Below are 27,650 nucleotides of genomic sequence, written 5' to 3'. Positions count from 1 at the left end.
GCAACCTACATAGATACTGCACAGTTCTCCATTTGTCTATTTACCCCGTCTTCTAACATGTGTGATTTCATCACAAGGTGGGTCTGAAAAGGACAAAAGCCGCCTGCTACCGCCTGCCAGTGTCATCTTCACTCGTGAGCACGAGCATCTGGTCGTCAAAGATGATTCACATGAGCCCCTTCGGGACTCTTGACCCAGTCACAGTTTCCAAGGCCGAGGCGACAACACTTGAGGTAGCTTTCGTCTCATAATCTTCCCGCTTCCTGTTCTTGGAATCTCATCAACAAAGTAAATTCCTCCAGTAAGCCATTTGTGAGGAGCAAAATTCTTCCGGACAATCTCGAAGATTTCTTTCTCTGTAAGTGAATCATTCTTTCGGACAACAAACGCCCTGACATATTCCTCCCCGTTTCTACCACCGTATCAGTTAGCCCATCTTCAAACAGAAGCTGAGAATACTGTGACAGCCTACATCATGGCACCCACAACGGCGGCGTCTGTCACTTCTGGATGGTTGAGAAGTGTCAGCTCCAGCTCGGTGGGCGAAACTTGAAGACCTTTTATCTTGATAAGTTCCTGATGAGTCCATTAGTCAGAGACCGATATACCCGACTTCCCGATTTACCAGGTTAAATACTTGCCTTCAGCCGATCAACGATGTAGAACTTCCCTTGATCATCATAGTATCCGATATCACCCGTCCTCAACCATCGGTGGCCGTCCTCGTACACAATCGTTTCTGCGGTCGCCTCAGGCTTGTTCCAATATCCCTTCATGATGTTAGGCCCTGACACCCATAACTCCCCAGCTTCCTGCCCCGAGGAAGTGGACTTTGGTATATCCTCGTCAATAGGGACAATCCTCGCTGCACAGTTAGGATTCAGCCAACCAATTGAGCGCCCATCATCTTCCTCATCTGGTGGGAAACTGGTCACAGAACAGGTGCACTCTGTCATTCCCCAGCCTTGCTTGACCTGCACACCTGGCCGAAGATACATCCTTGCTAGAAGTCGCCCCAGCCCCGGATCGAGAGGCGCTGAGCCGGTCACAACCTGCTCAAGGGACTTCAAGTTGTATCGTTCGGGAGCATCTTGCTTGCACAACATAGCGATGACGGTCGGAACCCCTGTCATGAACGTGATGCGATAGACGTCAAGGTACTGTAAATACCTCGTAACGTTGAATTTTGACATTATGAAGACCTTTGCCCCCCATGCTGCAGCATTGATACCGTAATATGTTTGACCCTATCACCAACGTAAGTTTGTCTTACGGGGTTGGCTGTCCAACACCCACACCCGAGAGAGCTATCACTCACATAGGCGTGATACATGGGCAGAGGCGCCAGCCATCGTTCGCCCGACACGTCGAGTCGTTCCTTACGAGCACGTGCTTTGGCTGTGTTTCCCACCATAGACCGTTTGAAAAGAAGCTGTACTGAGTTGGCGACGAGATTATAATGAGAAATTTGGACCCCTTTTGGCAGCCCGGTGGTTCTCCAGAGCTGTCAGCAAGTGATGGAGCACTCTAGTAGACTTGAGAGGTATCTTGCCGAAACTTACCCACTGGAATAGTTGACGATTGCGGTCTTTCCATCGAGTTCCTCGACGGTGGCTAGACGCTTCCAGGACCACTGTCGAACGGCGTCTTCAGTCGTCCAGATATTCGTCCATGATTTCAAGCCATGGAGATGGTACGATGAGAGATCTTCATCTGGATCATGGAAAACTAAAATCCTGTTCCGTGATAGCCCTACTTCCGAAGCAGCTTTAAGGGCAATATCAATCCCATCGGGTCCAGTGAGCAGCAACGAAGCACCGGAATCCCGCACCTGGTAAGCCAGTTCTTCGATGCGAAGTCAGTCGACGCAGCATCCTCTGTTGAACAACCCATTCTATAAGACGACCAGAAAACAACGCACCAGACGCGGATGCTGAAGGTGAGGCGGCAGTAAAAATGCATCCCGCAGCAATAGTTCCCCATATCACGATCGGAAAGAAAAGTCGATTGTTGGAGTATAGGAGTATGCGTTCGTCGCTTTGGAGGCCCAGTTGTTGTAACCCAAGGGCCAGTCTCTTGGAATAGATTTCACCCTGTGCCAGACTGAAACATTTGGCAGGACTATCAGCATCAAAGTATTGAGGCGATCCCCGCGAAGTTTCAGTTCCAGATCGGAAGACAAAGGTGTTGACATCGAGAAGGGGAATATCGATGGTATAAGGAGATCTGAGCATTGCCTGGCCTGATTGGGATCCGCAGCGCGCTCAATTACACAGAACAAGACGGGGGCAATGTGGAATCGATGAGCGGCGGCCTTTCGTGCAATAGCTCTGAAACTCGTTCATACGAGGCAGAGTGCGCCAACTGCCCCATACACCTGCTAACTTACATATTGCTTTCATCAACCCCGAATTGTCATTGTTGGAGATGTGTGGGAACATTAGAGAGGGGAGTCCCCCTTTATTGCCTCGGGCTACGTGGAGTGGCTTGAGTGGAAAGACAGCCTTGCCCTGTAGGACGAGGCTGATTGACCGGTGGATTAATCGTGCTGCTGCTTTTACACCCGGAGTCTTTCTTGGCCTGCGGACAAGTTGTCACTTCAGACTCCCAGAGCACAAACGCGGTCCATGCGAACACTGGTTTAAGTCAACCGTTGCCAGCCTTCACACTTCGCCCCTCTGTACCTGTTCTGACTCTGTCGAGAATGTGCGCAGAGATTCCTTAATCCATGGCTGACAGACGCGGAGTCAATATAAGACTTTCCAACCCACGACAATGACCCTGCCCTCAAAATGATGCGAATCCTCGAAGCCCAGGCGCCTGCACGACAGACTGCCACCGACACCATCCAGACACTCAGCAGCCGCCTTTCAACTGCCACGTTACTAGAAGATCGGCGGGCTGCTATACTCGGTCTGCGTAGCTTCGCAAAGTTATACCCTGCTTCGGTCGCTTCCGGCGCATTGAGAGATCTTATTGCCGGATTGAGGCGAGATGGAGAAGATTCAGACACGATCAAGATCTTGCTAGAGACACTGTTGATGCTGTTTGAGCCGGATGAGAAATCAACTGAGGCGTCGGAGGAAATCACTCTGTGGCTGGCCGACGAGTTCACGCAGAGACAAGACAACATCACAGCTCTCTTGGACTTGCTCGAGCTTAATGAGTTCTATTTACGCTTATATGTCCTCCAGATTCTATTCCATATATCCACCGCGCGGCCACAGCGCACACAAGAGGCTATTTTCTCTGCGCCTCTGGGTGTCTCTCGAATAACAAATATTTTGGATGACAGACGGGAAGCGATTCGGAATGAGGCATTGGTACTGCTGGTGGCCTTGACTCCCACATCTGGTGAAATACAGAAAGTGGTGGCATTTGAGAACGCATTTGACCGTGTTTTTGCTCTGATTGACGGCGACGGTGGTCTCACACATGGCTCTACCACCGTGCAAGATTGCCTGTCACTTTTGGCCAATCTTCTGAACCTCAACACATCGAACCAATCGTACTTCAGAGAGGTGGGGGGAATCCTAAAGATCAAGAACCTCTTGCTGGCCGCCGTGGACCAAGAAGATTCGGGGGATGGTAGCTCAGAATGGCTGAAACCACAGCGCGATATGAATGTCTGGGGCTTATTGGGCGTTATCCAGTTATTTCTTGCTCAGGGTGCCCAAGGGACCGTGGTCAATCAACAGGTATTTTGGACGACCGGAGTTTTAGACGTTGTTTTGCGAATTGCCTTCCATCCTGCATTCAGCATCAGTGTGCGAACAAAGTCACTGCAAACATGTGGCGACATCATTCGAGCAAATCATAGTCTCCAGGAACGGTTCGGAGATCTTGGAGTCCAAGTCAAAGAGCCCGATAGTCCTCCTACCAACGGCCACCCGTCAAATGCCACCAGTGAGAAGTCGCTCAAGCCGAACAAACCTGCTTTTCGAACTCAGAACGTAATCGAGTCACTGCTAGAAGTGACACTAGAGCCAGCTCCTCTGGCCCTATTCGACGTCCGACTGGCCGCATGTTCCTGCCTCGAAGCTTTCATGAATGGCCATGTCGGCATCCGGAATCACGTGCTACGGAGGGCTATTGAGGGACACAAAGCGGGCGACGATGCCATTCCTAACATGCTTACCGTCTTGCTCGAACCTCCTGGGTCACGTAACAACTCTGACCCATACCAACAATGGATGGCCGCGGTGCTTTTGCTACACCTCCTGTACGACAATGCTGAGACCAAGGAGATGGCCCTGCAAGTGACAGAGGGTGACGCCGAAAGTGGCGAAGAGGTCGTCACCTTCCTACAAAGCATCGCAAGCAATGTTGTGGCGGGCGTACAACACGTCGAGGATGAACGTGCTTTGCTCGGCTACCTGATGTTGTTATCCATATGGCTGTTTGAGGATCCAGAATCAGTCAACGACTTCCTTGCCGAGGGCAGCAACGTGCAAGGTCTTATTGCGGCTGTCAAGCTCACCAAAAGTTCGATGCCTCTCGTTGCTGGTCTCTGCGCGTTCGTGCTAGGAGTAATTTATGAATTCTCAACAAAAGACTCTCCTATTCCACGGAGCACGCTTCATGGGCTTCTAACCACAAATTTAGGCAGGGAGGCTTACGTGGATCGCTTGACCAAGCTGCGGGAAAATGTCTTTGTGCGAGACTTTGAAGTTCTACCGCAGACCGGCAACGGTGGCCTGCCTGAAGTGTTCTTCGACAAGACTTTCATCGACTTTCTGAAGGACAATTATAGCCGTTTCCTCCGAGCCATTGACCGGGATCCGAACTTTGAGGTTTCTATTGTGAGCAACGGCGTTCAGAAGGGCATCTCCAGAGACCTCGTCGACGGTCTCAGAGCTCAAGTCGAGGAACAGAAACAAGCATTGGAGGCTGCCAATGGTGAATTACTGCAGCTCAGGAGGAGGTTGGAACAAGAGGAGCTCGATCACCGCCGGACGCGAGAATCTACGACGGTTGAGCTCTCCAGGATCAAACAAATCAATCAGAGCCTGCACCAAAACCACGAGGACGAAATCAACAAAATACAAAACGACTTCGCTCAGGAGAAGGCCACTCTGTTGAAGCATCATGAAGAAGAACTCAACCGAAGACGCAATGAACATCTCACCGCCATTGAAACGTCGCGAAAGCAGCACGAGTTGGAAGTCCAACGGTTCGAACAGCGGTTGAAAATGATTGAGCAAGAAGCGACGCGAGAGCAGATGGCTCTCAATGAGCGTCACACACGAGAACTAAAGGAGGTAGAAGCCCAGGCACAAAAGGCCCGAGAGAGAGAAGCGGCCGAGATTGCGGACCTCAAGCGCAGGATCTCGGAATTGGAATCCCAGCTGCAGAAGGCCGACGCCAACCATGTCCAGGACCTTGAGACCGCGCACGAGGAGTATAAGAGCAAAACCGAGAGTTTGGAAGCGCGCCTCAAGCGAGCGGAGAGTCGTGCTCAAGACGCCGAGAACCGTTCCAAGCACCTCGTCGAAGACCTCGAGAAAGAGAAGGCTGCTCGAAAAGACGTCCAGACTGAACTCGACGACCTTTTGGTCGTCTTTGGCGATCTCGAAGCCAAGAGATCTGCTGACAAGAAGAAGCTGAAGGAATTGGGCCAGGAAGTCTCTGAAGATGAAGACGAAGACGAAGAAGATGAGGGTGACGATGCCGAAGCCGAAGACGATGGCGACGAGGATGCAGGAGCTAGCGATGACGCCGTGGACTGATAAAGCCTGTGCGTCGCCGAGATGCTACGCCAGTCCATTTTACCGCGTCGTATATGCACTGGGCGGGGCGCGCAGCATACCGGGGAGCCATGTAATTGGAAACAAAAAGTCGACACAGTATAGAACGATACCCTGTACAGTAGGTAATTAATGTTCCCTTGCACCAGAAGAATATCCCGCGTCTCTGAATATCAAAGGGCCCGAGTAGTCTATATCCAGCAACTGAAAGGGATAAAGTGAGAAGAAAAGAGGACTGCCACACGCATCACATTCATCAAGAAGTGGGGTTAATAGCAGCCCGAGACCTCGCCATTCATTGAGAGAAGAACAGGAAGAAAAGCATAAAGTGCGAGACTGCGAGACGTGAGACTGTGAGACTGTAATCTTTAATTCTCGACACCATCGCTCCCCCCACAATATCTAAAGTTTTCGCACATCACTTCCGCCATCTTCGGCGAAGAGCTTCCACACGCTTCTCGCCTCCATGCCCTTGCACTTGTCGTTTTTCCTCGCCTCGACAAAGACCTTCTGCACCGGCTCGGCGAGGACTGTGCTGGCGCCGACAGAGTCCATGAGGGCCACCGCGTCGTCGATGACGCCGCCGGCCAGCTCGGTCGTGAAGCCGCCTTTGAAATCTCGCGCCGACGATGCCGCGGGGTTGACTCCCTTGACGGGGTTGTGGTGTAGGGAGTTCCAGTTCATGCCAGACGAAGCGTTGATGACGTCTTCAACGAAAGGGAGAAAGGGACCGGGATTAGTATGTATTTTCCGCTTTCTCGGTGAAAAGAGCAGGCAAAAGAAGGGGAATGCCCGGGGGTAGTAGCATGGCATGGCAGGTTGTGTACGTGTCATGGACCATGTGGAAACTCACTTGATAGAATTTTCGGGTCAAGGCCGTACAGCGTACCGGCATTCATCACTGAAATGCAGTACAAGGTCAGCTGTTGACCTCAGGGAGCAAAGCGAGTGGCCACGCGGTAGTCAAGGATCCATGGCAACTTTACCTTCACAAAGCCCCAGATACCCAACATAGCCCAAATAGTTATTCAACTGTTTCGTCGCGAGGCCGGCACCCAATCCTCCACACTGGTAGATATTGTCCTCCTTACCCATCATTGCCAGAATTGGCTTGACGACGTCGAAAATCCGCTCGTTAGGTGTTCCAACCATGAAGGTCAAGGTGCCTGCATTGGACCCTTGAGGTCCTCCGGACACGGGAGCGTCGACGAAGATGGCCAGTCCTGTGGCAGCCACCTTCTTCGCGAGAGCAGTTGATGTTGCGACATCGACGCTGGAGCATTCCAGGAACAGTCGTGTGGATGATGAAGACGACAGCCCCGCCAGGAAGCCTGTCTCGGGGTTTGTAAAGGCATCCTGGACGTGCGGTGCTCGTGGCAGCATAGTGATTATAATGTCCTAGACGATGATTGCTTCCCTTGAGTCAAACTCATTCTCTACCTCTAAGGCGTTGGAGTTCACTTACAGCCTTCTCGGCCACCTCGCGCGGCGACTGTGCTACTTCCACAGAAGCCTTACATTCCTGGAGAAACTGCTCCCTTCGTGTCTCGTTGATCTCACACAGCACAAACCTGGCGGTCTCGGGGATTTTGGTCCGGAGGTTCATTGCCATTCCATATCCCATCACACCGATCCCGACGAAGCCATATACAGGGTCCGTCGGGAGCTGGTAGGATTCACGAGCTGCGCTGTCCTCCATCTTAGGCCTCTTCACGATCGATGCACACGGAATGTATCTCTTTCTCTCTGATTCGACTTGCACATAATGGAAGTATGGAATTCGGTTTGGAGACGAATTCCCCGCATAGCCTCATTTGGACCGCCGTCACTGTGGACCGCGAAGACACTTTGCTCTTGACCTGCTGATATTTTTGCTGGCTTTTCTCCAACAGCTCTCCAAGCGCGACTGGGGCCGATCTCCTTGTGGATATCTCAGCAGAAAGTGGAATTCACGTGGTCGGGGGGCCAGGGTATGGCTGCTTTGGATATTCTCAGCACAGATCTTGGGGCGGCGACGCATATGAAGGCTCTGGGAGGGCGCAGTGGACTCCGACAGTGGAAGGGTACAGTAAGGATGCTTCTCTGCTTGTCAGCTCTGCTTTTGGCGTTATTGTAAGTGTTTGTCCGAGGATCAACGGGTGGATGGTAGGTCTCGTGAATCCAATTTTTCCATCTTAGTACTTTTCTGCGTCTCCAAGCGGTCTTGAGGTCAACTTGTCAGCACTGTGAGAAAAATGTCTTCGTAGAACTCGCATGGACGCATGCATCTACGATCTGACCGTCAGACTAAGGATTGATGAAACCAACCAACAAGTCGTCGTGTTGGAGCAAATGAGTCAATACTCGGGTTACGAAGTAGCGCGTCCGCCCCAGATGGAATACCATGCTCAAAACAACTGAAGTAAAGCCTCGATGAGATTTCAGGCAATGCAGGACAAACCAAGTGAGACGGCTTCGCTTGACCTGAGTATCACAGTTGCTTGACCGTTTAGCACCATAACCGGCGAAGTTATGGGGCAACGGTTTCATCTGCAGCTGGGGGCGTGTCTGGGTAAGGGTGGAGGCATGCCGCATTAGTGAATTCGAAGTGTGAAGACAATAGCGCATGCCCACCAGCGACTCCAGAGATAACTTAGCACCCTAAAGTGCCCAAGTACCATCGATTGCCACACGAAGGACTATCCGGGTTCTTCTTGAACCTACCGAACCCAGACTTGTAGCAGGATAGTGTCCTCAAAAAGAGAGAGAGTTTGGTGAGTCAATCGGCGGTTAAAAGCGGCGCAGGTGCGTTGCATGTCGCCGCCAAGATTTGTATCAAATATTGAGTCACTCAGCCTCTTAAGAGCACTTCTCATTCTCAGAGCTCCCAACAATCCGTACGGAGATCCAGCCCTTCAAACATGGCAGTCGACTTTTCTGCCGAAGAGGCCGCGACTCTCAAACGCTGGCGCGAGATTGACGCCTTCCAAACCCAACTGCGCCTCTCCAAAGACAACAAGCCCTACACCTTTTACGATGGCCCGCCATTTGCGACCGGCTTGCCTCACTACGGCCACTTGCTGGCTTCTACCATAAAAGATATTATTCCGAGATATTGGTCGATGAAGGGCTACTATGTCGAGAGGAGGTTCGGCTGGGACACCCATGGCCTGCCAATCGAGTATGAGATTGACAAGAAATTCAACATCTCAGGACCAGCGGCAGTGAAAGAGATGGGAATTGCAAAATACAATGCGGAGTGCAAGGCTATTGTCATGCGATATGCAGCCGAGTGGAGGGAGACGATTGACCGGTTGGGACGGTGGATTGACTTTGACAACGACTACAAGACCATGAATCCCACCTTCATGGAGTCGGTATGGTGGGTCTTCAAGCAGCTGTTCGACAAGGGCATGGTGTATCGCTCCTACAGAGTCATGCCCTTCTCAACCGCACTGAGCACACCGCTAAGTCAGCACGAAGCTCAATCCAATTACAAGGAGGCACAAGACCCAGCAGTGGTCATCGCCTTCCCGCTCCTTGAGGATCCTGAGACTAGCCTTCTTGCTTGGACAACTACGCCCTGGACCTTACCGTCGAACATCGGCTTGGCCGTCAATCCCAATTTCGAGTACATCAAGTTTGTGGACCAAGACTCCGGTCGCAAGTACATCATGCTTGAAAAATTGTTGGGAACACTATATAAAGACCCGAAGAAAGCCAAGTTCAAGGTGCTAGAGAAGATCAAGGGTTCAGACCTCAAGGACAAGCAATACTCACCACCCTTCGACTACTTCTATGAGGCATACAAGGATCGTGCTTTCAGAGTGCTAAATGCTGCTTATGTCACGGATGATGATGGTACCGGTGTCGTCCACCAAGCACCCGCGTTCGGTGAAGAAGATTTTCGGGTGGCCATGGAAAATGGCATCATCAGCCACGACCACCTCCCTCCCAACCCCGTGGACGAGACAGGACGCTTTACAAAAGAGGTCACAGACTTTGCGGGTCAGCATGTGAAGGAAGCAGACAAGCACATCATCAAACATCTGAAGGGTACTGGGCGCCTCATCCGGGACAGCCAACTAACCCATCAATATCCCTTCTGTTGGCGGTCAGACACACCCTTGATCTACCGTGCTGTGTCCGGTTGGTTTGTCAATATTGCTGGGAATGACAAGGTGCCAAGCATCATTCCAGATATGCTCGACGGAATTGCAAAATCGCACTGGGTCCCAAATTTTGTGAAAGAGAAACGATTTGCGGAGTGGATCAAGAACGCTCGTGACTGGAATATCTCGAGAAACCGATATTGGGGAACCCCTATTCCGTTGTGGGCGAGCGAGGACTACTCGGAAATTGTTGCTGTCGGCAGCATAGAAGAGCTGAAGAAGCTCAGTGGCTATGAGGGCGAGATCACAGACCTTCACCGTGACAGTGTGGACGAGATTACAATTCCCAGCCAGAAAGGCAATGGTGTTCTGCGCCGCGTTGAAGAGGTGTTTGATTGTTGGTTCGAGTCTGGAAGTATGCCCTATGCCTCGGCACACTATCCCTTCGAAAACTCAGAATACTTTGAGAAGACATTCCCGGGTGATTTCATTGCCGAAGGTCTCGACCAGACGCGTGGATGGTTCTATACCCTTGTCGTCTTGGGGATCCACTTGAAGAAAGTACTGCCCTTCAAGAACTGTGTGGTCAACGGTATTGTGCTTGCGGAAGATGGCAAGAAAATGTCCAAAAGACTCAAAAACTACCCAGACCCCAACACAGTCATTGACAAGTACGGTGCAGATGCGCTGCGACTGTACATGATCAACTCACCCGTCGTACGAGCCGAGCCGCTGAGATTCAAGGAATCCGGTGTCAAGGAGATTGTTGCAAAAGTTCTTCTGCCTCTGTGGAACAGTTACAAATTCTTTGAAGGTCAAGTAGAGCTACTGAAAAAGATTGAGGGCATTGACTACGAGTTCAGGCCGGAAATGGACACCACCAACACCAACGTCATGGACAAATGGATTCTCGCCAGCTGTCAAAGCTTGCTGAAATATATCAACGAGGAAATGGCGGCATACCGACTCTACACGGTCGTGCCGGGGCTGCTCAACCTGATCGATGAGACCACAAACTGGTACATCCGATTCAACCGAAAGAGATTAAAGGGCGAGCTGGGCGTGGATGACACGCTGCATGCCTTGAACACTCTGTTTGATGTCCTCTTCACCCTCGTCCGCGGACTCGCACCCTTCACACCATTCATCGCCGATCTCATCTACACTAGACTCCTGCCTTATATACCGAAATCCCTCCACAGCCAAGACATGCGCAGCGTTCACTTCCTCTCTTTCCCCGAAGTTCGACAGGAGTTGTTCGATCCAGTCGTGGAACGACGAGTGGGACGGATGCAAAAGGTCATTGAACTAGCCAGACAGTCCAGAGAAAGAAGAACTATCGGTCTGAAGACGCCATTGAAGACGCTAGTGGTCATTCACAAAGACCAGCAGTACCTTGACGACGTCAAGTCGCTTGAAGGGTACATTACAGAAGAACTCAACGTGCGGGATCTCGTCCTGTCGTCAGACGAAGACAAATATAATGTACAGTACAGCGTAACGGCGGACTGGCCAGTCCTTGGCAAGAAATTGAAGAAAGACATGCAAAAAGTCAAGAAGGCTCTTCCCGATGTCACCAGCAATGACTGCAAGACGTATCTGTCAGAGGGGAAATTGACGGTGGCTGGGATAGAATTGGTTGAAGGCGATTTGGTGGTCCGACGGGCGCTCAAGGAAGACGAGACTTCAAAGAATCAAGAAACGAACACTGATAACGACGTTCTGACCATTCTAGATGTGGCTATATACCCGGAATTGGCACAGGAAGGTCTCGCCAGGGAGATCATCAACCGAGTCCAGCAACTCCGAAAGAAAGCAAACCTGAAACCGACAGATGATGTCAAGATGGAATACAAAGTTCAGCAAGACCCGGACAATATCGGGCTCGAGCAAGTGTTCCAGCAACAAAGCTCCTTTATTGAAAAGGCGCTGAGACGGCCCGTTGATCATCACGTTGTCACGGAGGTCGAGGGACCAATTGTGAATGGCGATAAAGGCGGTGCCGATTTGATTGTGGAAGAGGTGCAGGAGGTACAAAAGGCGACGTTTCTGTTGAGGTTGTTGAAGCTCTGAGCAAGAGGCTTTTTACTCAGTGGCATCACGAGCATGAGCATGAAGATGACGTTGTTATGACATTTCTTGTAGAACGACGGAGTCGGTGAAAAGGGGTGTGTGTTGTGGATTTGCTCAAGAGCGTCCGAAAGAGAGAGAAAAAGTGTAAAACATAGAGCGAGCATGTCATGACTTCTTTGCGTGTCTCTGCGCAGATGAAGAAAAGAATTAGCTAGATGTTTTGCCACAGGAAGCAATAGATAGAAAGATCTTCGACGAGAGGATTGGTGTAAACCACTCGTGACTTGTCCATCTCTGCCTTTTCGCCCCAGTCGAGTACCCGGGAAGAAGAAAGGTGTCGAGTCGTGTTGAATCATCTCATACAGAAGGCGAGAAGTAAAGCACTCCTCTCTTTTCGAGAGAACCTCCATGGCTTTCTTTCCTTATCTCCTGAACATCGAAAGGTATCGTCGAACCGACTTCACGAGTCCCCCTTTCCCACACGCCAGGATCAAAAAATGGTGACTTACCAGATAACAGTCCTTCAACCTCATAAACTCCTTGGCACACATGTCCTGGTACGTCGACTGGTAATCGGCCAAGATACATTTTCCGTACGCAGAAGCCTGAAAAGAGACGGCGTCAGCCACCATAAACAAGATAGCCGAAATGCGATTCTCTGGGGATCTCTGAAACAAAAACGGGAGAGGACACACACACATACCTCGACAGAACACTTTGCGACGGCGGCGGCGAACTTTTCAATCGGCCTGGCGCGGCCGGACATGGTGGGCATGGCTGTTCGTTTTGATCGTGTGAGAGTTGTCAAGAGTTTTAGAGGTTGGTTATCTTTTGAAGTTCGACTTTGGTATGGTGGTCGGGTTACTGGGATTACATTAGGTGATCTGTATCGTCGTGTGTATATCTGGATCAGAAGGGGAAAGATGTCTACATGGTGGTGTGGCTTGATACATACATATCGAGCTCAAATGCACTACCGTAGACCATGTCCGGCGAATCATATGCTCCTAAAAGTAGTGGGCTAGACAAGGCTGTCACGGCAAGGCAACCAATCGCAAACCCCGGAAAAACCCCCCCCCCCCTGTCACAGGCAGAAGCACCAAGTAACAGGTAGAAGTTCCGAGTACAAGTGTTGGCGACAGGCAACCAGATGCCCACGACGCCCAGTCACGCCAGTGAAATGCCTGTGGGAAGTTGGGTACCCAACTTCGGCCCCCAAAAAGACGCAGCCCAATCAATTCAGCATTCCGGCTGGATGCCACACTTTTGTCCGCCTTGTTTTTAGAAAACCCACCGCCCACGAAAGGACTGACCTACAAAGTACTTTTGGCATCTGGCACGGGAATTCTAAACACTAACTAAGTCGGTAAATGGTAATCATATCGGAAGCCCACTTAATGCCAACCTCAATCGATAACAAGTTCGTTCCAACTTCACTGGCAGCAGCAGCAGCAGCAGAGCCTGAAGCGGGCTCAGACGACGATTCGACCATCGAGATCTCCAGGCCGGCCACAGTCACAGAGCTGGTGGGAGATGCTCGCTGCCTCTCCTGTATGCGGGCGGGCAGTAGATGTCACGTAGAGCAGGGCTCGGCGTCCTGCTTGCAGTGCTCTGTGCCAGATGGCTGTGTCTTTGAGCGCCTCATAGTGGTCAAGGGCCGTGTCCTTGATTTTGCATGGTCTGACCTGATCGGTCAAACATCCACCATCAGGAGACGATCGGCTTCCACTGTTGCGCCGCCAGCCAAGGAGGCTGTACGCCAACCGATTCTCCCTACAATACGTGACATCCTCCATCAGGATCTCCAGGGACATGTCCACGCCAACGATTCTGCTGTTGGGAGAATGCAGCGCCCCTCTTATAGTCCACAGGACAACGGCCTCGCTGCCGGTGAACAGAACCCTTCGAAAGACGATGCTCACACCAACATCTCAGAATTGTCTCCACAAAATGGCAACTCCATGGCTTTAGGACAATCACAGAACGTCCATGAAACGGCTTCGCTCGACGAGAGACTGCCACATGCTGCGGCAACAGTGCTGGTCGCCGCTGCAAGAGATGGGCGCACGAGCATCGGAAGACTGAGCAGTCTGATAGACCTCGAATGTGGCGATTGCGGCTACCGTGCAAAAAGCCGCTCAGACCTTAAGTATACACATCCACCCCGCTCTTATAGCACTCGAAAGATCACCGCTGACGTACTAATCACAAGAAAACACCTTGCGCGCCACAACCGCGATCACAAATGCCCAATCCAGGGCTGCCCGCAGAAGTGGAAGGGCTTTGCCACCCGCAACGACCTGGACAGGCATCTATTCGTCATCCACAGGATCAACAACAGGAAATTAAAATCCTACAAGTGCTTCGGGAGAGACTGTTCAAGGCCGCAGAAGGAATGGCCTCGACTGGATAACTTCAAGCAACACCTCAAAAAGATGCATTCGAGGGAGAGCGAGGAGGTCCTACTCCAACAGTGAGTGATTGCCCAACGTTTTGGAACACAGCTGATTTGGCTCCAGATCTAATGAATGGTATGAGCGTCAGCTAGCCCAACAGCTTGAGCATGGTACCCTAAGAGTTTCCCCAGCGGCCGAGGCTGCTGCAGTTCAGGTCTCAGCCCCTGGGAGGGTTTCTTGTGCCAATGGCAATCGCACCGACAGCGACTCTGCTGTAGAGGTCTCTTGAAATGAGATATCTTCTGGCAAGGGAGATATTGCACAATGAACCCCGTCGGTTGAATGTCCGCCGATGACAGTCGACCTGATTGTGGGACGGAGGCAGTGTCTGCCATTTATCAGCCTCGATATACCCGTGGAATGATGCGTGGTTCATTCATCGATCACAGAGACGACCGCCGCGGTAGGGGAGATGCCGCATTTCGCCTTCCATGGACCTGGCAGAGCGTTGCTTGGTCAGGGAAGTCACATTGCCTGGGTTTCCAGACCAACAACCTGTCTGCACTACAGAGTACATGAAGCGGCTTCAATCCAGGAGAATACAAGAACTGGGGACTACGCCCGGGTGTATCTGGCACGAGCTTTTGGCGTCGAAGATGGAACACGCATCAGACAAATCAGGCAAATCGGACAAACAAGGCTGCCTCGATTCTCATTGGCTTATGCCTAGCACCAAGCGAAATGCCTGCACGTGCTTGGATCCAAAGTTGTGACGTGAGACCTACGTCATCGACAATTCCATTCACTGAATACCTTTGTGAGAAACGAGGTACTCGTCGAGGTGAATAGATGCCAGGCTGAAGTGAGGCTTATGGAAGCAACCTCTTCCAACCCCCTTGTCACTGCTCCCTGATCACACACGGTTGAATCTACAAAAAAGACCACCGAAAGCAAACTTTTACCAGTGTACCTCACAGCACATCCCCCAACCCAACTACCAACCTCATCGAGACTGACACAGATCCCGCACACTCGGTCAGAAAAGACAGGTTGGAAATCATGTCCTCTCATAATCACCACCATAATCACCCCGATCACCACGCACACTCGTCTCATCAACACGGCCCAACGCATGATTCCTCCGTGCACTCCCCCCATCGACACAACCACGCCAACAACCCCAACCACCATCCATCCCTGCAAGGACACAGCGGTCCCGGCGGTGCTGGTGGTCCGACCACGCACGACAAAATAACCACGGACCCGACCGCAACAACCATGGGCACCATCACCACGGGCCAAGGCCACAACATCTCCACCGCCCCCAGCGCGACATATACCAGCTCTTCAGACCCGTCGACCGCACCGCACGCGCCCTCCACGCACAAGATACTCGGCGACATCAAGGGCGCGGTGCACGGGGTGACGGGCTCGCTCCAAGCGGCCACGGGGACCGTGTTGGGTCAGAAACACATGGCCGACAAGGGTTTTGCAAAGATGGGCGAAGAGGATGCGCGCTTGGCAGCGAAGACGGGCAAGCCACCAGTGGGTACTGAGCAGCGGGGCACGGTCGTGCCGCCAGAGTCGACCTCTTCCACCTCCTCCACAGGTACAGGTGCAGGCGCTGCCGAGCATGGGAGGGGTCTCGCTCACGACCGAACCTGAGCAAGTCACCAGTCACCAGTCATCAGGCACCGGTAAGCCGTGGAGCGTGGAACGTGGAACGTGATATTGAGCTAGCTAGCCAGCAGAGTGATGGGGAGAGCGAGACCACATGCCAGAGAACTGGAGAGACAAAGACAGAGACAGACAGGAACAAGACCACCCCACGACAACCACTCTTTTTTTTTCCCCTCTCCTCTTTTTCTGTTCCGTTTTCTTTCCAATAACGATAAACTACGACGGGTAGGAGAGAGAAGGGTAAAAGCATCGGAACAGAACCGGACAATTCTTTGACTAGGAAAGAAAGAAAGAAGAAAAGGGGAAATGAATACCGCAGGGGTCGAAGGGTCTCATCTCATCTCACCTCGACCATAGATCCCATCGATCCCAGCTGTGAGGATACATCGAGCATGATTCTCCGAGGTTACTCGATTCATACATGCAGATGTACATACGTACCTATACACCTACCCACCAAGAGTACTCGTAGTTTCATATTGGCACCACGGTTCATGGCTCGCTCGACATTGTATACACATGACTTCAGTCAGACCGGGCCAGACCAGGTCAGTCAAAGAGGACTTATGGGGATTAGCATGAGGATGAGAATGACCAACCCGCCCAACCACCCCCCCCCCCCCCCCCCCAAAACAAAAAGAAGAAAAAACAGAGAGCAAAATGGGTAAGGAAAAAAAAATTGAAAGCTGGAAGAGGCTGAAAGAACACTCCAAGATTGATCAACGGGAGTTTTGATATACAGTACCAATCTGCTTGTTTTGCATGCTTGCTTTACTCATCACCGTGTCTCTCTCGAGCCGAACGCTTTTCCTGGTCCAGGTGTAGGGTCCATGTGACTGTCTCGTTTTGGTTTTACTTTTTGTAGATAATATTTTCTTTTCCAGCTCGGCCCCTACATACATCCATGGCCCCCCGGCTGCAAGCCATATACCATCCATCCACCCACCCATCCATCCAGGGCCGCCGCCCGCCCATGTCAAATTGGAACTGGATTCGTTCATTCGGGATTAACAATTGCTTGATCCCTTTGCCTTTTCATCTTTGTCTCGTCTCGCCAGATCATGATAGCCCAATCAATTCCCAAGTCGTTAAAACGTAGCGCGTGGAAACACATGACGACCGAGGGTAGAAAAAAAAATTAGAACAGTTTTGCTTTTTGTTTTGTGGGTTATGCAATCGAGCATGCTGCGCCAAACCCCACTTCAAGGTATGCTCCAGCATGAGCAACGCTATGCACAGAAATATCATTATGAACGTATGGTGGCTTTTGGGGGTCCTTTTCGTCCTCTGGGTATTATCAATGGGTCCGACAAGCTGCCGTGTACGTGGGATTAGTGAGCCACATTAGGAAGCCTGCGCCTGTGGGGATTGCGCCACGGGCTCAGGTATCCAACAAGGGCATAGGCGTCAAATAGCTTCTCAGACCTTCATTCCTCGAAAAAGAAGCCGTCCTCACCCGTCTTCTGTACACCGCTCATTCGATGCTCAAGCGTTCTCGTCCGAGCGAGGAAATTGTCATCGACCCGATGGTCTTCGGCATCTCGTGCCCCACCAAATTGTTGTTCCATGGTGCTTTCATCCACAAAGGTGAACCCTTGGAAGGCATTCTGCATCGTGGGCGATAACGGCGTCGATGCTGGTGCGGCGCCAGCAGCCAAGGCGGCCGCCCGAGCATTCAGAGATGATGAGGTATTGAGAGCGTTGGTGAATTCGGGATCAAAGTTGGAAGTATCAGCGATCGACGTCAATTTGGGCTTGAACGGAGGCACGAGATTTTTCTTGCCAAGCGCATCCCAGTCAATGTCCGCAAAGAAGGGATGCTGCATCAGCTCCTCCGCATCTCCATGGGCACCAAGTCGGTGCTTAGGATTGCGGTTCAGCAGTCCCTTGACGAAGTTTCGACCCTCGGTGCTCAAAGCGTCTCTCGGGAACCGCACCTTACCGAATGCAATGTTTTTGTACATTTGCTGGGTGTCTTCGGCATAGAATGGGCTCCATCCACAGCACATTTCAAACACCAGGACACCGAGAGACCAAAAGTCCACCATCTTAGTGTAGCCCTGCTCGTCAAGCAACACCTCCGGAGCGAGATACTCGGTTGTTCCGCAGAAGGTATTGGTAGTGTCGTCCTGTGCCAAGTTGGCCTTGGAGAGACCAAAGTCACACAGAGCAATATGGCCATTCGCGTCAAGAAGGATATTCTCGGGCTTGAGATCTCGGTAGACAATGTCGGATTGATGGAGATGCTTGAGAGCAAGGATAAGCTCGGCGATATAGAATTTGGCGCGGTCTTCTTTGAATCGACCTTCCTTTTGGAGATGCCAGAATAACTCCCCCCCCGACATGAAGTCGGTAACCAAATAAAGATCGGTCGGGGTCTGGAACGAGAATTTGAGACCCACGATAAAGGGAGACTCCGTGGTTGCCGTCCGCACCAGTATGTTTCGTTCTCCAATCGTGTGCTGAATCTCCTTCTTCTGAATAATGACCTTTTTTGACAGGACTTTCATAGCGTAAATGCGGCCAGTGTCCTTCTTCCGGACTTGATAAACTTGCCCAAAGGTGCCCTTCCCGATCAGCTTGAGAATCTGAAAATCATTTGGGCCGACATGTTTCTTCTCGACTGGAGAGAAGTGCATCCTGATGTGAACTTCGCCTGTGATATCGTGATCATCTGGGGTTCGAGGTTCCAGTTTGAAGAAACCTTCCAGTGTAGGATTTTGTTCTGTCAGCTTTAGGCACAATCTAATATGGCCCAGGAATGTTTCTGCGTGACGATCATAGACGGTCACATCCAATTCCGACTGGTCGCTCACGACGTCGCTGGAAAGCAGTTAGTTGGAAAGTAGATTGAGTGTGTCTCGATTCACTTACAAGATGGCCTCGTGGTCCCACTGGGGGTCAGTGACTCTGCCATCTCCGTTTGTGCTGCTTTGGCGACTTCTCATGGGAATAGCCATTGGCTTCCCCATGTCACTGTCGGTTCTCCGGACTGACTGTAACTGACCAACCGGGCCTTTCCGGTCATCGACGTCAACATCCATCTTGTCATGTCTGGGTCCTTTGGAGACATATTCATTCCATTCAAATTGACAGACTACATAGGGATCGAATGACGGCTTCAAGTCCCGACCCTCGGCAATCTTGATGGAAAGTTTGCCCCGTGGCGTACTGTTGGGTATTTCATCTTTGACTGGAGAACGTTTCTCGACTTGGGAATTTCCTTCACTGACGGTGGTACTCGTGCTCGAAAGTGGCGACCGAGTATCAGCCCGTCGATGATCTTCTTGGGACAGGGCTCGAGGGGTATGAGGAGGGGTGCTCTTTTCACGCGGCACATCGGCCACGTTGGAAGTTAGCTCATCTGACCCTTTTGAAATTGCAGACGATGGTAGCTTAGCATGACTTGGAGAAGGAGACTTGGGGCTCTGTGGTCTCGAAGAATTCGTGGATGATGCAGGGTTTGAAATATGTGCGGCTGCAACGGTGCTTTTAGTAACACCTGAGACGGGTAAGGATTGGTGGCGGCGATCCTTCACGCTTGATACAGACTTGGGGAGTACAAAATTCCTCAAGGCCTGCGTGATGGAGGATATGCCACCATCCAGTAGGGACCCGCCATTCTCTGCCACTTCGCCATCTCTATGCACCACGGAAGCGGCAGATGAGATTGGCGTAGGTGGTAACTGAGAAGGGCCCCCGTCCGTGACGGGTGGTGCAGACTCATCATGTAGCTCTTCTGGTGGTGGTGTTGGAATGGAAGCTTGTTCTCGTTCCACAATCACCATAGAGCCCAGCGAAGCCGACGAACCTCGCCTGCTCTGACATTCTGTTTTAAGTTGTTCGGATTCATGTTCAGGGTTCGCGGCAGCTTGAGATGCCCGTGACGGTGCATGCTGAGAAGGATCTCTACCCACCTGGCCAAAATAACCGTGTATTATACCCGGCAGCCGTTTGTCGTGGAGATCTGGACGCGGCGTCTCTACACCAGACGGTGTAGGTGAATTCGATCCAATCTGATCGTGAAAGTCTTCTCGGTTTTCATGTCTCGCACTACTATGCGGAAGGTTAGCTAGAAGGCTCAGAGGATTTGCACGTTCAAAAAGAGAATTCTTCGATGACGACGAGCTTGCAGGTGCAGCATAGCCGGAGCCCAACCCGACGGGGCGGAACATGGTATCTGCCTCTGGATCCTGCTCTTTGATCGGACACACGATATATCTCTTCCCCAATGACCCATGAGCCTGGAGACCTGACTCACAAGGTCATAAGTCTTTAGAAGGCCAGGGTGACAAAGTGCCCAGTTGGTTTGGATCTCCTCAAAACCGAGGCTGGGGTAGAATCAACCCCGCCATCCACATGGCCAGCCATACACAGCTCTTTCCCGACACGAAACTTGATGGCTCAAAGGAAAAGATCGGGACATACTTTTGAGCCACGGCTTGTCTCAACAGATCTGCAGCAGCTGCTGCATTTGGGTTGACTCCAGTCTGCGCCATGTTGGCGGCCTCCTCTCTCGCTCTGGTTTTCCTCCTCTTTCAAAAATCCGAGCACAACTCTTATTTTACGAAGTGTGCGGGCTAAGTGTCGCCGCGCTCACCCGTGCAGGGAGGGGGTATTTTGGTTCCTGAGATTCCCGGACCGCAGGCTCGAAGAGGCAGTGACGGAAGAGATGCAGAATTTGGAGAAAATCGGGAGATCGGTCGACAAGGATTGTAGGGCTTTCTCGGAGCTCGTTCGCGATGTCGTCTTAACTCAGAATAGTGGCCATCCGGACCTTCACTGAAGTGTGAAACTCGAGTGAAAAAAAAATTTGGGCTCTGAGGTGGCGATTTGGTGGTGAGGGTCAAAGATAACGACGGCAAGCTCGTCAGGACGGGGGAGCACTGGTGGGTGATATAATCGAGTTGCAGAGCGAGAGGTCAAAAAAGCGTGACTTGGAGAAAAAGTAGGCGGGCCCAGGTCCTCCTCTCTGGGAGGCGAAGCCTCTAAGGTTTTTGGGGGGGATGGACGTGGGAAGGGCAACCACAAAATGGGGTGAGGGCGGGATAGCGGAAAGTGGTATGATGGCAAAACTATGTGCAGAACGAGGTCGTTTGGGTAGCCCGGCGAAAGAAGCTCAATAAAGTAGGGAAGAAGAAGGGATTTTAAGAATTGGGAACTGATGGCAACATCCAAAGTCAAATAATAGAGGCTGCCAGAGGCTCTAAAGGTCCATGCTAGGTACAAGAGTCATGTTGTGGTCGAGTGGCTACACCTCCTGGTGCCGCCTATGGGGGCTTGGGGGGTCAAGATCCAGGACAAGTTCCGGGGTCCCTGACGCTGAGTGACGGGCAACCCAAGCGTCAAGTTACAGCAGACGATCCGTCATCCTCATTATTATTCGATTATCGGTGAGTCCTTTTCCGGCTGTGGGAATTTTGCACTGGGCGGGCACCACCAGAAACCTACCAATTCATAGTACACCATGTGCCACTCAGGACCAGGCTGTGCTCAACAAAACTAGCAAGGGCTTACGACACAAACATACAAGTACCAGGACACAGCGACGTAGATAACGCGCCTTTGCCTAGCACCCATGACTGAATGGCGGTGGACGGACGGATCGAGAAAATACTAATGAAGGGAGGGAAGCGGCGACGACGTCATCCATGCACATGGGGAGATGCGAAGAAGGGATTGACTTCCGCATGGCCTTGAAAAGTTTAACCCTCATTCCTTTTCGAGGCCTCCTCATGTTATTATCTGCCTTGGGCCGAGCACAAGTGGCAGTGGAGGAAAGTCCCTCTACTTCGTTCTTGGAAGGAGAATTCGTTGCTCAAGGCTCGAGGTTGGTGCAACTCATAGGTAAGAATAGTAGCCTGAGATCGAGATTGATTTGCATGTGGAATCTGCGTCTCTTGGTCAGCTGCAAGTGTCCCAAAAATCCCTGTTCGACCAAGCACCTCAGCACTCAGCACATGCAAAATCTCGGAGGCCCCGCCATGTCATATGGCCTCTGAAGGTGCCAGTGGTAGCAGTGACCCTCGCTCGGCTATCTCGTCTACGCAGGCTACATGATATCGCACATCTCCATAACTTCACGGGATGTCTACTTTGTAGGTATTCGACCCACTCATGACAGAGGAAAAAGTCTTCTTCGTGGAATATCTGCGCAAGGCGTGTCTGACCTGGATGAAGAAGACATCCTCATGTTCGAACACAGGAGTTCTTTCCATCTCTTCGCGAAGGTCAAACAGGTCAAAAAGCCTTTTTTCTAGGGTAGCTTGCCGGACGAGAGCGACACCCGTCCAATAATGAGTGCGAACGATGTTCTCCGATGAGTCGGCGATTCTATGCACGGCTTGGCCGGGGCCGGCTGTGCAGATGACCAGCTGTTGAGGAATAGTAAATCGAAGACACTGGCAAGATGTTGTGTAACTACCTAGCTTAGTAGGGTGCTTTGCACTTTGGTGATAAGGCTGAATGCAAGCAAAAGGCCTGAATGATGACCAGGTTTTGGAGGTGGGATGCCTTGTACTCCTGCAACTGACATTTTCATCTCGTATTGATTTGAGAGCTACCTAGTAGGCAGGAATAGAGGGGCTTTGAGACAAACTCTTCATCTTTATCGCGAGAATTCATTGCTTTGGAATGCTTAGCATGTTTGGCTGGCATGTTTGGTCGAATATTGGCGCAAAGTGCTTGAGAAGTCGACCGTAGATGCCCCAAGTGGATTTATAGCCCGCCGTACCACGCCAAGATTATTGGTTCATTCGCGTGGCGCGCTTTCGCCGCTTGTTTGCAAGGTGTGAAGTCGCAAGACGGAGATCCTTCAAGATAAAAGACTACTACATTTCAATTGGGGGCTTGTCGACACAATGGCTCGGCGCCCACGTCTGGCGGCTCAAGCGGCTCAAGCGGCTCAAGCTTCGATGCGTAAGCCTTTCTGATACATCTTCCAAACTGAATCACATCCGCTAACTTTGAGCGAAGGTACTCCTATCCCTAACATATCCGACAACGAGGACGAAGAGATGCCAGATGCTACACCGGTGGAGGCGCCTACACCACAAGACGATGACGAAGATGCAGAGAATGAAGATGAAGAAGATGGGATGAACGATGCAGAGGAAGCTCCAACTCCATCACGAGAGTCAGAGCAGCCGTCTCGGTCCGCGACTCCTCGCCGCGGTCGACCCCCCTTACCCCGTGGGCGTCGAGGAGGCAGACTCGGCAGACCCCCAAAGCATCGTGTTGCGACAGCGTCAGACGATGGAGATAACGATGCGGCTTCTGAAACAGCCACCCCAAAACGTAGAGGAGGTTTCCGGGGTCACAGGGGTGGGCGATGGGCTAAATACCGGGCGGGAGGGTCTCGGCCACAGCAAGCTCCTCTTGACGATGACGGAAATCCGATGGAAATTGTCAATGACGAAGTTCTACTACCTGAGGACTCGGAAGGCGAGCAGAAGGTAGATAAGAATGGGCGTTTGCTGGGTGGTAGGGAATACCGGGTGCGAACGTTTACAATTCTCGGCAGAGACGACAGACTCTACATGCTGTCAACAGAGCCGGCGCGTTGTATTGGGTTTCGCGACTCCTATCTGTTCTTCCAGAAACACAGGCACCTCTACAAGATCATCATTGACGACGATGAAAAGCGGGATCTCATTGAAAGAGATTTGATCCCTCACTCTTACAAAGGTCGTGCCATCGGAGTGGTAACGGCTCGGTCTGTGTTTCGAGAGTTTGGAGCTAGGATCATCATCGGAGGCAGAAAGATTATAGACGACTACGAGACTAAGAAAGCACGGGAACGTGGTGATGTCGAGGGTGAGATAGCTGTCCCGGAAGATCGCCTGCCGCCCCCTGGAGAGCCTTACAATCGGAATCAATATGTGGCGTGGCATGGTGCCAGCGCAGTCTACCACACAAACGCGCCCAGTGTGCCTCTTCCTCTCGCGAAAGCGCAAGAGGCCAAGCGGCGAAAGATTATGGTAACGAGCGATAACTGGATGTTGGAACATGCAAGGGAAGCCAGGTAAGAAGCTGACTATCAGATGGGCGGACACCTGAACTGACTCATGTGCATAGCCGATTCAACGCGCAATTGACGGTGAACCGACTGGAAAATATTCACGGTCTCTACGACATACACACCAATGTCATGCAGTACCCAGCCCATATGCAACCCACGCATGCACGATGGGAAATGGTCGATGATCGAGAGGCCACCCAAGATCAGGAGAAAGCAGGGCATTTACCTCACCTCGACCCTGTATATGGACGAAATTTCCGGATTCATGATCTATGTCTTGAATCGGCGCCGGAGTCCTGGTATGGGTCGCCTGGTACCACTGAGGAAGGAGGTACCCTCTCGTCAATCCCAATGGACATCCTCGAAGAGCTTCCCGATGATTGTTTACGCGCGTTTGAAGAAGCCAAATCACGCGAGCACGAATGGCGGGAAAAGTGGCGTACAGAACGGGAAGATGGGCTTAGGGCACACCTTTTGCCTTCGTTTGAATGGTTTCCGAAATGAGTCGACCTTGTGGGTAAAGCATACTCTTCGAAGGATTCAACCTCTGCGGATATCGGACCATTCACACCCAGCACTGATCAGAAATATCTAAACACGACCCTTCAAGCCGACGCCGCTATTTTCTGGACAGGGTCCCATTTACCAGACATCAACGTTCTCCTCATCATTGTGCTCGTCCATCCGACGGCGGAGTAGTGATCCCAAAGATCACTGACTTGGATTGGGTCTTTGGATCCAACGGTCGTGAAATGCCAACCATGTGTTCCTGCCGTTGTCAGGAACAAGGGTGGGGCCCCAGGGTCCGTGGGCTCTGCAATTCCCGGCCTTTGTGTGTGGGAAGACAATTTATTGGAAGTCCCGAACTCAAACTCGGTGGAAGTCGGGGGTTGATGAGGGGGCATGCTTAAGATGAGCTCCAGAAATTCTCTACCTTGAAGGTAAAGTGCACAAGCAGACCGATTTCCGGCGGTATTTCTGGGAGAGAAAATCGTCGAGGTTGTGATTGGACAAATCAACTCCATCCCCGACCACCCTGGGCAGCTTCTGATCCGTTGGACCAATTACCCCTTTCGAATATTCAACCCAGTCCCCTTGAAGAATCGACTTGGCAGTCTGCATATGACCGCCGAGAATTTTGTGCCGCGGTAAGCCGACCATTTCTGAAGGGCACGGGAGCAGGAAGCTGCAGAAGAAAGCTACGGTGTGGGTGTGCATCACGGGCTAAAGCTCCCTCTGCAATTGCCTTTGCACATACTTCATTGATGGAGATGATTCAGAGCTAGACACAGCCGATGGGCCGGATTGTGTGCTGTGGAGGGTATACCGTCGATGGGTGCGGCATCTTATGCAAATGCACTTTGGGAGGCACTTGCACACCGGCCACGTGAGGGGCGGGCGCACGATGATGTCGTTGTGCTTAGGAACCAACCCGTGTTCGAAATAATAGCAACATCGAAGCATGCACAGCTCTACGAATACGTAGTTGCTGTAGCGGCCTTGTTTCCCTTAGCGGATCGGGGCTTTGTCGGTCAGCAATTATTTGTCCTACGCACATCGATGCTTAGTGACGCCGAATTGGGTTTCTCTACCGAGTAGACACACCACATGAGGCAGGGGAATGCGTAGGGGTGTGAGGAGAATAGGCATCAACATTGGGGCCCAAATGATAACAGGGTAACGCCGTCGCCGTTACGTGTGTAGAGAGAGCCACAGCGGCAAACCATCAGTCCTTGTTGGGGCAAACTCATTCCATGTTCATGCTGTCACTTCTGTCATGGTGACGCGGGGTGGCTTTTCTTCTTTGCGAGTGACTACTCTTGGCCCTGGCTAAAGAATTTGAACAACCACCAACTCGTAACGAGTGGCGGATGTTAGAGCCAGTTGATTGTGCTCAAATCATGTCGTCAGGTTGGAAGTGGCAAGCGGCACAATAGTGGGAAAGTTTTAAAGGAGCCGAAGAGTGGATGAAATATTTTGCACCGATATAACTCGTATGGAATGCTACTCTTTCTTTTTTGTAAGGCAACACCAGAGCCGGTTTTGACAGTCATATCAGTCATTGCCAGCCAATTCGAGGCCCGGCCGAATCATGACCTATGGTGGCTTGTCGATCAAAGCAAGCCATGCACCGACGAGTGATCATTCCAATTTGGGAGTCTGTACCCAAGGACTGGATCGCACGGCTGAAGGCTGAGGATGAGGGGGGTGCGTGAACAGGGACTATTGATGGGTGCCAGTGTCGTCAGTGCTTACCCTTGCGGCGGTCTCGAGCGTTGCAGTAGGGGATCAAAGGGATCTTCCTAGGGGGGGGGCGCAGACACGCAGCGCAATTGCAGAATTGCGAGTTAAAAAAAAAAACATAAAAAGAGGCCAAGGCGGTGTTCGGACGGACCGGAGAAACGCAGTTAGAGTGAGCACCAGTCAAGGCTGTCAAGCCATTGGCTGGCACTTGGTCGTAGTTTCTTCAGTTAATGATCGAGGCCTAACCCCAACTTTTGGGCCACTTAAGCCACTTGGGTCTCTTGGAAGCGACTAGTCCTGTTTGTCTACTAGCGAGTCTCTCAATTATTAATGGCTCTCTCACTGTGGTGCTGTGATGACTGCTGGTGTTGCTAAAACCAAACAAAGCCCCATGGAAATTTGATGCCTAGATATGTAGATGCCCACTTTGACTTTGGTTCTTGGCTCGAAGTGAGTGGCAGAAGGGACTCTTTTCAGCTAGTGATCAGGGGCTGTCTCAACCACGACACCTGCTCGTACTTCATAGGTATCAAGCATCGTAAAGACATATACGAAGGAGCCTGTGTGTGGGTGTGTACCCCTGTGTGATATTGTCATAGCTGTTATGCTCAATGCCTCCTCAAACCCAAGCAACAGCACAATCAAGTCAGCCCACCACCTAGAATGCTTTAGCCAGGTCTTCTGACTGGGCCAGAATCCCCTCGTGCAGGTCCCTTGCCCTTGCCCGCGTGGCCAGCCAACGGGCCTATGGGCGGCTGTGGGTGCCTGTGGGTTGCTTTAGGGTGCCTAGGGTGCCTAGAGGGTGGCTCTCTACAGCCCTCCTGACGAATTATCCGGCGCTCCCTTCCTACTTTTTCCCTGCCCTTCCGACTCCTCTTCGCTGCAGCCGCCTTTACCCAACCCAGCCCAGATTCAACGAGCCTAAGCTCGCTTTGAGCCCTGGCGTCGCCCATCGTCCTGCGCCCATCCTCGGTTTCGCCTTTGGCTCACCCGCGCCCTCTTACCTCCGCCTTTCCCTTTCCCTTCCCTCCCCCTTCACTCTGGCCCTCCTCCACTCACACATCTTCACTCGTACGTTACTGCCCTTTCTCAGAGTTTCTTCACCACTCCTTTTTCCCTTTCCCTGGCCCTCCCCTCTCTCCGGCTGCTGTAGCTCAAATTTTCGACCTCATTCATCTCCATCTCCCTTCCAGTCTTTTTTCTTTCCATCTTCAACCCTCTCTTCTTCCCTCCTCCCTGAAATTTTTCTCTCAAAAACCTCTTATCCCGAAAAAAAGCGACCGGTCACCAAAGCCCCAAAAGACCCACGGCCTGAGTCGTTGTTTGTTGGTGCAGCCACCAGTACTATTCTCGGCGGTCCGACAGGATTTTCCCACGCCCACCCAGCCCTTCGAATTGT

The 27,650-nt window shown here is 51.7% G+C and overlaps 9 protein-coding genes across 9 annotated transcripts; 5 read left to right on the top strand and 4 right to left on the bottom strand.

The window, feature by feature from the left end:
• Positions 1 to 198: 198 nt before the first annotated feature.
• On the bottom strand, positions 199 to 2,234 carry Z517_03392 (uncharacterized protein; the record flags this gene model as incomplete). Its single annotated transcript, XM_013432499.1, has 6 exons — positions 199 to 412; positions 473 to 557; positions 638 to 1,247; positions 1,319 to 1,496; positions 1,563 to 1,845; positions 1,922 to 2,234. 6 exons carry the CDS (start codon positions 2,232 to 2,234, stop codon positions 199 to 201), a joined length of 1,683 nt encoding a protein of 560 aa, XP_013287953.1.
• Positions 2,235 to 2,792: 558 nt separating this feature from the next.
• Z517_03391 (uncharacterized protein) lies at positions 2,793 to 5,729 on the top strand (the record flags this gene model as incomplete). The annotated part of the gene is made up of 1 exon (XM_013432498.1): positions 2,793 to 5,729. One exon carries the CDS (start codon positions 2,793 to 2,795, stop codon positions 5,727 to 5,729), a length of 2,937 nt encoding a protein of 978 aa, XP_013287952.1.
• A 420-nt stretch (positions 5,730 to 6,149) lies between these two features.
• Positions 6,150 to 7,446, bottom strand: Z517_03390 (uncharacterized protein; the record flags this gene model as incomplete). Its single annotated transcript, XM_013432497.1, has 4 exons — positions 6,150 to 6,454; positions 6,601 to 6,648; positions 6,734 to 7,145; positions 7,213 to 7,446. 4 exons carry the CDS (start codon positions 7,444 to 7,446, stop codon positions 6,150 to 6,152), a joined length of 999 nt encoding a protein of 332 aa, XP_013287951.1.
• Positions 7,447 to 8,647: 1,201 nt separating this feature from the next.
• Positions 8,648 to 11,911, top strand: Z517_03389 (isoleucine-tRNA ligase; the record flags this gene model as incomplete). The annotated part of the gene is made up of 1 exon (XM_013432496.1): positions 8,648 to 11,911. One exon carries the CDS (start codon positions 8,648 to 8,650, stop codon positions 11,909 to 11,911), a length of 3,264 nt encoding a protein of 1,087 aa, XP_013287950.1.
• A 1,397-nt stretch (positions 11,912 to 13,308) lies between these two features.
• Z517_03388 (uncharacterized protein) lies at positions 13,309 to 14,596 on the top strand (the record flags this gene model as incomplete). Its single annotated transcript, XM_013432495.1, has 3 exons — positions 13,309 to 14,060; positions 14,124 to 14,384; positions 14,431 to 14,596. 3 exons carry the CDS (start codon positions 13,309 to 13,311, stop codon positions 14,594 to 14,596), a joined length of 1,179 nt encoding a protein of 392 aa, XP_013287949.1.
• A 770-nt stretch (positions 14,597 to 15,366) lies between these two features.
• Positions 15,367 to 15,972, top strand: Z517_03387 (uncharacterized protein; the record flags this gene model as incomplete). Its single annotated transcript, XM_013432494.1, has 1 exon — positions 15,367 to 15,972. The coding sequence occupies one exon, from the start codon at positions 15,367 to 15,369 to the stop codon at positions 15,970 to 15,972; it is 606 nt and encodes a 201-aa protein (XP_013287948.1).
• Positions 15,973 to 17,414: 1,442 nt separating this feature from the next.
• On the bottom strand, positions 17,415 to 20,162 carry Z517_03386 (uncharacterized protein; the record flags this gene model as incomplete). Its single annotated transcript, XM_013432493.1, has 2 exons — positions 17,415 to 18,810; positions 18,862 to 20,162. The coding sequence occupies 2 exons, from the start codon at positions 20,160 to 20,162 to the stop codon at positions 17,415 to 17,417; spliced, it is 2,697 nt and encodes an 898-aa protein (XP_013287947.1).
• A 144-nt stretch (positions 20,163 to 20,306) lies between these two features.
• On the bottom strand, positions 20,307 to 20,486 carry Z517_03385 (uncharacterized protein; the record flags this gene model as incomplete). The annotated part of the gene is made up of 1 exon (XM_013432492.1): positions 20,307 to 20,486. One exon carries the CDS (start codon positions 20,484 to 20,486, stop codon positions 20,307 to 20,309), a length of 180 nt encoding a protein of 59 aa, XP_013287946.1.
• A 2,361-nt stretch (positions 20,487 to 22,847) lies between these two features.
• Positions 22,848 to 24,511, top strand: Z517_03384 (uncharacterized protein; the record flags this gene model as incomplete). The annotated part of the gene is made up of 3 exons (XM_013432491.1): positions 22,848 to 22,905; positions 22,963 to 24,010; positions 24,064 to 24,511. 3 exons carry the CDS (start codon positions 22,848 to 22,850, stop codon positions 24,509 to 24,511), a joined length of 1,554 nt encoding a protein of 517 aa, XP_013287945.1.
• Positions 24,512 to 27,650: the final 3,139 nt, after the last annotated feature.

This window comes from Fonsecaea pedrosoi (assembly GCF_000835455.1).
Source record: "Fonsecaea pedrosoi CBS 271.37 unplaced genomic scaffold supercont1.2, whole genome shotgun sequence".
Taxonomy (NCBI): Eukaryota; Fungi; Ascomycota; class Eurotiomycetes; order Chaetothyriales; family Herpotrichiellaceae; genus Fonsecaea; species Fonsecaea pedrosoi.
This window is presented reverse-complemented; position numbering and strand designations above follow the sequence as displayed.